The 10987-nt window shown below is 35.9% G+C and overlaps 1 protein-coding gene across 1 annotated transcript in view; it reads right to left on the reverse strand.

Annotated features, from left to right (window-relative positions):
• RYR2 (ryanodine receptor 2) overlaps positions 1-10987 on the reverse strand; it is a 6224161-nt gene that overhangs the window by 3813436 nt on the left and 2399738 nt on the right. The window contains exon 16 of the mRNA XM_044059048.1: positions 2814-2949. Coding sequence (XP_043914983.1) covers positions 2814-2949 — 136 coding nt within the window. The remainder of the gene's footprint in view (positions 1-2813; positions 2950-10987) is intronic.

Consider the following 10987-nt stretch of genomic DNA (forward strand, 5'->3'; position numbering starts at 1 on the left):
GCAGAGTCTGCATGTCCTCCCTGTGGTCGCGTGGGTTTCCTCTGGGTGCTCCAGTTTCCTCCCAAAGACATGCTGCAGGTGGATTGGACACTCTAAATTGGCCCTAGGTGTGAGTGCGTGTATGTGTGTACCTTCAGTAGAAGGTTGGGCGCCAGGCTGGCAACTCGACACTATAAAACTCCACTGCCAATCATGAGCAGACAGATAATCCGCTGTGGCGACCCCAAACCAGGAAAAGCCGAAAGTAGAAGAAGGAAGGTTTTGGATTAGGATCATAGTACTAATGTTTGGTTTATGGTTAGGCTTAGATTTATGGATGTGCCTGATTTTGTGACTGTATAGGGTGATGCTTGTTTTGTTGAATGAGAGTTGCCTCCTACAGTAAATATTCTTTATAACTACAAATACTGGCTTTTGTGCATTTTCACTGATCTGTGTTTTTTTTTTTAAGTATTAATATTTATACATGATTGTTTTCACTTTCATGATCTCTATGAAGATGTGTCCTACAACTAATCAAAATTGTACATTATTCCCATTAAGTTTTAATCTAAAATTTCATAATTTCAGTAACAATACCTGTTTTAATACTTTAGGCCTAATAAATATTCTACATTATTTTAGTTATGAAATATAAGAACGGTGTGTAACACTGACAATACAGACAGATAATCAGGTATCATGCTTTAAAGGCAGATCCTATCAGGTTTAACACTTGCAGAGCCTATCAGGTTTAATAGTTAAATAATTAAACTTTTTAGTCTCGTCCTTCTCGCAACCCTACTTCGACATAATCTTATTTATACAATGTGCTATAATATAGCAATAACCCACGCCTGGGTGTGGGTAATGCTGGATTTACCCACGGATGGTGTGGTTTGTTCACGAGGGTGAAGCCTGAGTGGCCAAACAAAGCCAACTGTGGGTAAATCCAGCATTACCCACAAACAGAAGTGGGTTATTGCTATTATACAATGACATTATTTAAGAAAAAAAATAATTGCTTTTCTTAAATAATGGCATTGTATAATGCCTCCTTGCTGCCCTTCTGCAGCTGTCTGGTATTCTGTGGCAGTTCTGATGTACTGCGCATGAGTATGCCTACGCAGTACATCAGAACTGTGGGCAAAAGCAATGGAGAAAGCAAGATCTCTGTTGCTTTTTACAAACTGTTTTGCTATGTTAAATGGGTTTAACATAGCGAGACAGCTTTATAAAAAGCAATCCGTTGCTTTTTACAAACTGTCTTGCTATGTTAAACTAATTTAACACAGCGAGACAGTGTGAAGCAACGGAGATCTTGCGTTCTTCGTTGCTGTAAAAAAAAAAAAAGAGTTATAGTAATTGAAAAAGTCCTATAACTCTGATTTACAATGTGCACGCTGACCAATCAGCGTGCACATTTTTTAATATTAATGGGGGGTCGTTGTATAATAGTCCTGTTTGAATGGGTGCAGAATTATCAGTGGTATATACGACACATGCATATATGGCTAAACATCAAGACACAGTCGTAAGAACTATGTCCATCAAATAAACAATTAAATTAACATTACACACCACTATTACAAAACACAGCATTGTTAGCCACCCTGCACTACCCAGTCCCTTTTCTCTACCTCCAAAATCATACAACCTTATGGGTAAGGAGAAGCCTGCTTACCTCCTCTGTTTTGTGATCTTTTGCTTTCAAACAGCCCTTTATCAATGAAACATAGACATGAATGAAACTGTTTGGATAATTCCCATTTCATTAGAAAAGAGGTAAGTGATAAGCAAGGAACTCCAGAAACACCACTGTTTTTTTTTTCTCATAGCTGTTGCTCCAATGTACTTATTAATGACACAGTAAATTTCTTTATTGTTGAGAAACTCAAAGCCAGGTCTCCATTTCTGTAGATCAATATCTTAAACACCGAGCTGTAAAACCTTCCAAACAAAAAGGTTAAATGATCAAATAATGATCAGTTTTACAATGGTATACAATTACATTTTAGTGCTGCTTTGTACCTTGATATGCTAAGTAGAACTTCATAATTTTATGGGACTAATATCACACTTGCTGGCTTGTAGAAATGCTAAGTCAAAACTTTTGTTTATGCAACTATTACGTTCATAGTAAAAGTACATCAGATTCATTGAATACATCAGATTCACTGGCCTTGTCAATGTAGCTGTGTGCATACACAAGCAGAATAAATAAATGATGAAGGTAAATAATGCTGTACTGACTTCATTCAAGATTGTTCAGCATGAATGTATTTAATTATGTGACTACATCTGGCAGGCTAACTATCCCGTTGGCACCATTATTATACTTTCCATACCGGCTATATAATGTAAGCTGTGACCTGCAATTTAATGCTTGTATTACTACTTCGAGGTCAAACCAACACTAGAAATGTCTCTTTTTAAAGAAATGTGAACGCAGTTTATCTCCAAGCTGTACAAAAGAAGGTAACTAGGCAACTAAAGCTACATCACATAACCCTGCCACATAATGAGAGCTATAGTTTTCTTTTTGATTTCAGCTTATTTTCCATGTAAATGAAAAAGGCTTATATAAGCAGTTGTGTTTATTTAATTAGTTTCAGCCATCATATGTTTGTTCTAGTGCAGAAATCGATGCTTAATAGACAACTGTGCAAAGATCAAGTTGTGGAGGTTATGACATTTAACTAATAATCATACAGTCATTGACCAGCAAGCTTTTGCTCCTAGACAGAAATCAATGTTTTATTTATTATCATGCCACAACCAAACACTCTGTTTCTATCATGCATGACATTCAAACATTTGTTTCTTCCCCTTACCAAGTAACTCATACAAGGAGTTAAGAATGGATTTCCAGGCCTCTCCGCCTTCTTTTCCGGCATCATCAGCAAAATGAGCAGCGCTGCTATAGACATGTAGTCGGTCGATGCATTCAAGAACAAGGTTAATCATTCCCTAAAAACAGAGAAGAAACTTTGAATGATTTAGCTGTGGTTCTTTGAATGGCAAAGATGCAATAATGAACTGGTAAAACTGTTCACAAAGTTATCGTCAGATGAAGCTTTATGCAAGTGTTTATGGTTGTGTTGTGTTTGTAACAAAAAATTAGCTGCACCAAAGAAGTATGAGCATCTGTTTTTCTCTCCAAGAAAAATAGTTATCACTGTCAGTACCATCCAATACTTTTTTTATCATATTAATAATTGCACAATCATTTTTGTAGAAAAGGGAATACAAAGCCCTCCCTACCAATTATTCTGATTTTTATTGTACCTAATAAAAATAGGTTCAGAAAATAAATTAATGAATCTGATTGGATCCTAACATAAGTGTAAAAGTTATGTACCACATACTTCAGATGCTGGCTATTTCCTGAATGCATAAACACAAATATTAATGTGTTGTATGAATACTTAAAAGTCAAGCTCTCATATTTTTCCTGTCATATCTGTGAGTACACTTTACCCTACACACAAAATAAAAATGTGCAAAGACATCATTATTTTAATTGCCAATTGCATTCTTGAATTTTCTGGCCATTTTATAAAATAAAATAAAAAAGTGTTGTTGCAGAAACATTTTACAACGTTGCCAAAATCCAAATAAAGCAACCTATTACATTTTTTTTGCATGTGTACATTATGCTGGTTTGGCCTATAGTTATATAGCACGTTTCTAATGTCAAGCAAGTAATCAGAAAGTTATTCTTCTAGTGAGGAGGAGATAAGGCATGAAAGCACTATGAGTGGCAGAATAACATCAAAACCAAAGGTGCAGTTCTTACAGTCAAAGCTCACTGCAAAGACCAGAAGTAGACAGTAACAGGTGTGTGTCTGCATATGCAGTCTGAGAATGCATTCAAAGGAGCACAGCAGACACAAAGACATAAAACAAAAGTCAATCAAAGAAAGCTGCTTGCACACACCCCCATCCCAAGATACAGATATTGAAGCTCTATATTAGTTTGCCAAAAGTTATTTTCAGCGAACACCTATTCATCTACATGTATTCAGCAAAAATCACTTCCACGATTCACTGAATTTTCAAAGGGCAATGAAACAATTGCCCCACAACAAAATGGAACCCAAAAATAACTAAATGAAGTTCATCCATACCCTTCTAACTCTATATACCAACTCTGAGATCTCACTACAGTGGGGAAAAGGGCAAATTTGTGTAGCTGGCCAACAACTTTGTTCTTCTTTCGGCTTTTCCCAGTTAGGGGTCGCCACAACAGATCACCTGTCTACTCATGATTGGCAGTGGAGTTTTTTACAGTGTTGGGTTGCCAGCCCGGTGCCCAACCTTCCACAGAAGGCACACACACTCATGCACTCATGTCTAGTGCCAATTTAGATTGTCCAATCCACCTACAGCATGTCTTTGGGATGTGGGAGGAAAATGGAGCACCTCCAGGAAACCCATGCAACCACAGGGAGGACATGCAGACTCTGCACAGAAGGCACCCCAGCCGAGAATCGAGCTGGAGAACCTCTTGCTGTGAGGTGGCAATTCTAACCACTGCATCACTGTGGCCGCCCTTGGCCAACAACTTCATTGACCTTGGAAAATTCAGCAAATTGCAGAAGTGATTTTCACTGAATGCATGTTGATGAATAGGTGTTCGCTGAAAATAACTTTCAGCGAAATAATACACACCCAATGTTACTGATGCTTCCTTAATGTTTCTATTTTCTGAAATAAACTCCATTCCATTCTGGTCAACATTTTACATATATAATAGCCTGCCTTCTTAACGTTAGGGTAGTACACCACCTACAGGCACACAGAGCTCCCTAACCCTTGCAAAGAGAAAAATGCTTAGCATTTGGTCAGCAATGCCACAAGTGTAAAAAATGGAACCATTTTCAAAAGTTTTGCAAATCGAGTAAACTTTACATAATTATAAATAAGGATCACTCATAAAAGCAAGTTGATCATACAAGGAGCTGCAATTCTACTTTGTAAGTAGATGATGTATCAGTAGTTGGTGAAAAGGTTGATGCAGTAAATTTGTCGGCAAAAAATGAAGTGTTTTATACTGTTCAGATCGATGGTAAATCCACCGAGCTTAAAGTAGACACTGACTCAAAGTACAATGTTATGTCAGCAGACAAATTTCCTAAGATGAGAACTAATGAACAACTCAGTGTGTCTAGTTGTGTGAAAGTTGTTGCTTATGGACCTGAAGAAATTCAGACCGAAGGCTCAGTAGTACTTTTATGATATTTGGCTAGGAACTCATAGCTTGTTATTCTATGTAGTCTGAAGACCTGTGCAGTCATTAGTGGGTCTCAGAGACAGTTTAAGAATGTATTTTCTTTCTTTTACCAAATAAATTCAACATATAACCACATATCCTAGTTCCAATTTTACTGAAACTATTTTCTTAGAGTATACTATGTTTTCGATGGCAAGTTGGGCAAACGTCCAGTTCTGCATTCTATGAAGTTAGACCCAAAGGTCAGTGTGGTGGTCGGACTCCAGTTTGTTATCTCATTCGGTTGGATTTTGCTTTTTGGAGTAGACCTTTGGGCAACAGCGTCTCTTTGTTTTTGTTTACTTCATTGCTTTACTTGAAACGCTGCGGCCACACGATGGATACCCCTTCAATAGAATTGGATTTTGCACCGGAGAGGACAGACTTGAAAAAGAGGTGGGAGACACTTATGGATAAGAGAGATAATCCGTTCCTATCCATGGAACTTTCTACAACAGGCCTTGATAACAGCAATACTGGTAATGAGAGTATACATGACTTTAATGTGACTTTAAAAGAATTAGAAAATATGCTCTATAAATTGCAAAGATTCACATGGCAGAGAAGGCACTTAGAGGCATGCCTACATTTCAAGGTTGTGCCTAGAGGTATGAGGGTTCTCTGCATGCCTACCTATGGCAATAGCCACCCGGACTTGTTAAAAAGGTGGCAGCAGATGAACCTAGAATTAAGTTATAACTATATGAAGTTACTGATAGACTATTTTACTCCTATGGAGGACGAACTGAATAGTAAAGCTGAAACCCTATATAAAGACATTATTGAAAAATTTAAAGGGGCCATGTTTGAGCAATGCATTGAATTAATACTCAACCAAACCTCTTCCTATGGGGAGAGGTTACAACAAATCAAGATGCGGAAATTGCAACGTGACTATTTTGATTTCACAAATAGTCAAGTTTTCGTCTGGCCCAGGAATAGAAATATCAGGGACAATGAGTCAGTACCTTTCATTAACACTGATGTACGAGATACACATACCAGCCAACCTGGCATTTTCCCTTTAACTGTGACAGCTGCTACACCAAGTATTCCGGCGTCATCAGCAGGAGCTCCTTCTTCATTTACAGCAGAAACTGATAATACGCCACCACCTAATCAGATGGCCCTTTAACGCTCTAGTACACAGAATCTGGGAGCTAAACCGAAGATAGCTCAGAGTAATATAGAGCATTTTTTACCACTCCCTGTACATCACCAGCATGTCATGAGAGGCAGGTCCGACAGCAGAGGGAAAACGAAGAGAAAGTATTCGGGGGAACAACAGGACCGGAGAGGAAGGCTGAGAGATGGAGCAGTTTAATAGTCAATCTTTCCAAATACACATTGACATCAACGGACCATGATTTGTTGAATCATGGTCTCAACTATATTCCAGCTCAGGTTAGTAACCTATCTGAAGTTCTTACAGACTTGAGACTTTTTGTTCGTAACATATCCCTGAAGCTTTTTTTCAACAAGAAAAGTAGCGTTGATGATTCAGCAAACAATACTGTGAACACTTGCTTCAAAAAGAAGAGTGTGTTCACCCCTGCACCACCGCCGGTTGCAGAATGTTTTCTGAAGATTTGTGAAGGAGATTTCTACAAATACTATTATGACTATAAACATAGTGCTTTTTTTTTTAACACCTATACTAAAGAATGGGACAGCATTTATTCTCTGAAACGAGCATGTGATTTAGTAGTAAAGTCTGCTGACAAAGGAGGGGCTATAGTTCTATTGGATACTGATGTTTATGTTAAAGCCATGTCAGAATTATTGAATGAAGCAGCTACTTACAAACCAATAAGTTACACAGAGTTTGAAAAAATCATTTATAATGTACATCAAGAATTATATGACTATGTGATGTGCAGACAAATTGATTACGAGCTGTATCAATACTTTTTTGTTGAGAAACCCAGAATACCCTATATTAAAGGCCTGCCTAAAATACATAAGGGCCTTTTCCCACCTCCTATGAGACCCATAGTTGTAGGCCAGGGCTGGGTTACTGAGACATTATCTGTGTATTTAGAGAAAAAACTCAGACCCTTGCTCTCTGATACTAGCTCAATTCTGAAAGACACCTATGAACTCCTAGAAAATTTAAATAATTATCCCAAAGATTTAACAGGAGAAATAATTTTTGTGACCTTGAATGTAAAAAATTTATTCACCTCCATACCGAATGTGTTTGGTTTAGAAGCTCTGAGGAGTGTTATTAACAAGAGTCAGAAGTTCAATACAAATGAAGAAATTTTATTATGTGCAATTATGGAGCTCGTACTAACAAATAACGTATTTAAATTTAGAGACCAGTTATATTTACAGCAGTGGGGGTAGCCATGGGCACCCCCTGCGGTAATACGTACGCAAATTTAGTAATGTTATACTGGGAGCAAGCCTTCCTCTTTACCCATGATAATTTCAAGAAGATTAGCCTGTATAAAAGGTTTGTGGATGATGTTCTCTTATTTTGGCATGGGGATACAGATGAACTTTTGTCCTTTGTGCAGTACCTAGAATCAACTACAGATTTTTTAAAATTCACAGTGAATTTTTCATCATACAGCATAGATTTTCTAGATGTAACTATATACAGAGGATCACAGCATAACATTGAAGCTACTGTCTTTAGGAAGGAGTGTTGGAGAAACACTTTACTCCAATTTAACAGTATGCACCCAAGATTTGTATTTGATAGCATAATCAAAAGTCAGTTTATTAGAATCAGAAGACTGTGCCAAACGGATGATGAACTTTACAAACAGGGCAATTTTTTGCAAGAATGCTTCATTGAGAGGGGTTATGATGCAGTGAAAATACAGGCTATCAAAGATGATGTTTTATATGATAGGAAGACACCAAGCAGAGACGTTAGAGCCAATAAACACTCCAACTATGTCAGGAAGACTTTTGACAGCTCTAGGATAAGAATTAATTTGAGGTATACTAGTGACATTAAACACATTAAAGATATCATTTTCAAGAATTGGCATATTCTTTTAACTGACCAACGAATAGCAGAGTTAGTAGGTTCTACACCTTCTTTTACTTTTCGTAACAGTAAAAACCTTAGTAGGCTACTATGTATTGAACCAAATAAACCTACAAGACCTAGTACTTATAAAGATAAGAGTCTAGGCACGTTTCCTTGTAAGAAATGCAGCATATGTAGTTTAATTACTCATGATCAATTTTTTGAACATCCTACATTAACTTACAGGTTTGAACCACACTTCACAGCTACATGTGATGATAGGAATTTAATATATCTGGCTACTTGCCAAACATGCTGTGTATTTTATGTAGGAATGACAACCAGGACCTTAAAAGAACGGGTACAGGAACATGTCAATGACATTAAAAAATGTGATATCAAAAATGCCTTAGCGAAACACACCATGGTTAATCCGGGACACTCTTTTGTATTCAGGGTCCTACAGATAGTCACACCCAATGTGAGAGAGGGAGACATTTTCAATGATTTAGAGCAGGTTGAACTCTCTTGGATTTTTAAACTTAAGGCTCAATATGAGCCAGGTTTAAACCAGTATGTGAGTGTAAGGGCTCCATTAAAAGCATGTAGTGCTAAATAAGAGTGTCCTGCAGCAAGAAGGGCAACATGATTTATTTCAATGGAGGCATCAATATAACAACAGGAAACATGTTGTAGCCTAGTTAACCAGGGGTTAGTAAGTTAGGGTTTTATCCATGTTTGTTCAGTATATTCATATTTATTTTTATCATATGCTGTTTTGAGGAATATATTTATATTTACTTTTTTAGTATAGTTTGAATGGTTTGTTCACCATCTACTTAGGTCTCAAGTAGTATAGGTTTATGTAAAATTTTTTTTAATAGACTAGATAGCTGCATAATACAGATATATACAGGGGCTTATTTGATATTCGTTCGGAGATTCATTTTTCATTTTTTATTCTTTATTTTTTGTTTTTATATGCTTATATGATTCCAGTTTATATTTGTATTTTTTATACAATTTGTTGTTTAATGCATTAATCTTTTTATCATCAGATTTTATTACAGAAGGATTAATTGATATTGTTGAATTAATTTGTTTTACCACTGTTTACTAAATTATCTATGTGCAGATTTATGTGTTTTATTAGTATTTATGAGTGGTGCTTTAACCCTGACAGTCATGTCATTAGCCGCTTTAAATAGTTTTAAAAAAAATGTTCTTATATATTTCTATGCTTAAACTCAAAAAAGCATAAGTATATATTCAAACACGTGTTTGGTTTTGTACAACGTGTTTTTATACTAGCTTTAAATTAAAGGCATTGTTTTATGTTCATATGTGCCAGCATGCATTTATATTTTAAAGGCTTAAAAATTCAGTATTAGTTAATATTAATGGGTAGTTGTCAGCATCTATCATTAACTACATTGTAGTCAGTTTGCACATTTCATTACTATGCCTTTGCATAGACTGACTCATTGTTATTATTTGGTCGATTATATACTTAGAACTTGTTTGTGATATGCGTTATTTACAAGTTCTAGTAAGCAGTACAGATGAATTGTCTTTTAACTCCAATGCGTTTTTATATTGACCATCTGCACAAGCACTCTGGTTTATTTGAAAGTAGTAGATTACTTGTTTTCCATGGAGAGCTTAAATAAGCTTATATATTTTTCACATAACTTCACATATATATGTATTTTTTCATATTCTTTCATTTTTTTGTAATGTCTTACATTGTATGACAGCAGTTTTTCAGTCTATTTTCATTTCAATGTTTTTCTTCACAAGATATTCACGAGTGTCTCTCACAAGGATGAGACACATTGTTCCAATGATTTAAAGACATATCTCCATCGGATCTACATATATAGATTATTCATCGGATAGAGAGTGATCAGTTACAATATTGCATTAGAACTGATTTTTTATATATATTTATGGTTTTTATTAGCTTATTGATCATATGATTAGGACGTCTTGACATTATATACAAGTCTCTGAATTGTTATGTTTAGTTTAGCTTCGGATTATATTAATTATATAGTTCTTAACACAGTCATAGCTAAGAGCTTTCTGAGAGATTTCTTTTAGACAGCTTATGCCTTCTTTGATGGCTTAAGACATGTTTATGTAAAACCTTTTATGCAAAAACTTTTTATGTATAAACTTTTTATGTATAAACTTTTTGCGCAAACTTTTGCATAGACTTGCTAAACAGAATATATTGCATTATACTACGTGGAGTTTAAGCTTGCCCTTGCTGTCATGGTTTTAAAGTGTTTCAGACTGTTTCATTTAGTTTATTGGTTTATGGGTTGATTGATTAAATGTTTAATTAAAGTGGATTCACTTAATGTGTATATATAAGCATTGCATATTAGATTGTTTGTGTTAAGGATCTGAAGAAGCGTGTTTGATACACGTGAAAGCGCTTGTCCGAATAAATATATTTTTTCATTTTCCATTTATTGTGGTGGTCGGACTCCAGTTTGTTATCTCATATAACCACATATCCTAGTTCCAATTTTACTGAAACTATTTTCTTAGAGTATACTATGTTTTCAATGGCAAGTTGGGCAAACGTCCAGTTGTGCAATCTATGAAGTTAGACCCAGAGGTCAGTACAGTGGTCAGACTGGCAAGAAAAGTTCCGATAGCTATGCAGAATAAATTTAAAGCTCAGTTGGATAAAATGGTGCAGCAAGGTGTAATTTGTCCAGTTACAGAACCAACTA

This window comes from Protopterus annectens, chromosome 1.part2 (genome assembly GCF_019279795.1).
Source record: "Protopterus annectens isolate FY-2018-M chromosome 1.part2, PAN1.0, whole genome shotgun sequence".
NCBI classification, from domain to species: Eukaryota; Metazoa; Chordata; order Ceratodontiformes; family Protopteridae; genus Protopterus; species Protopterus annectens.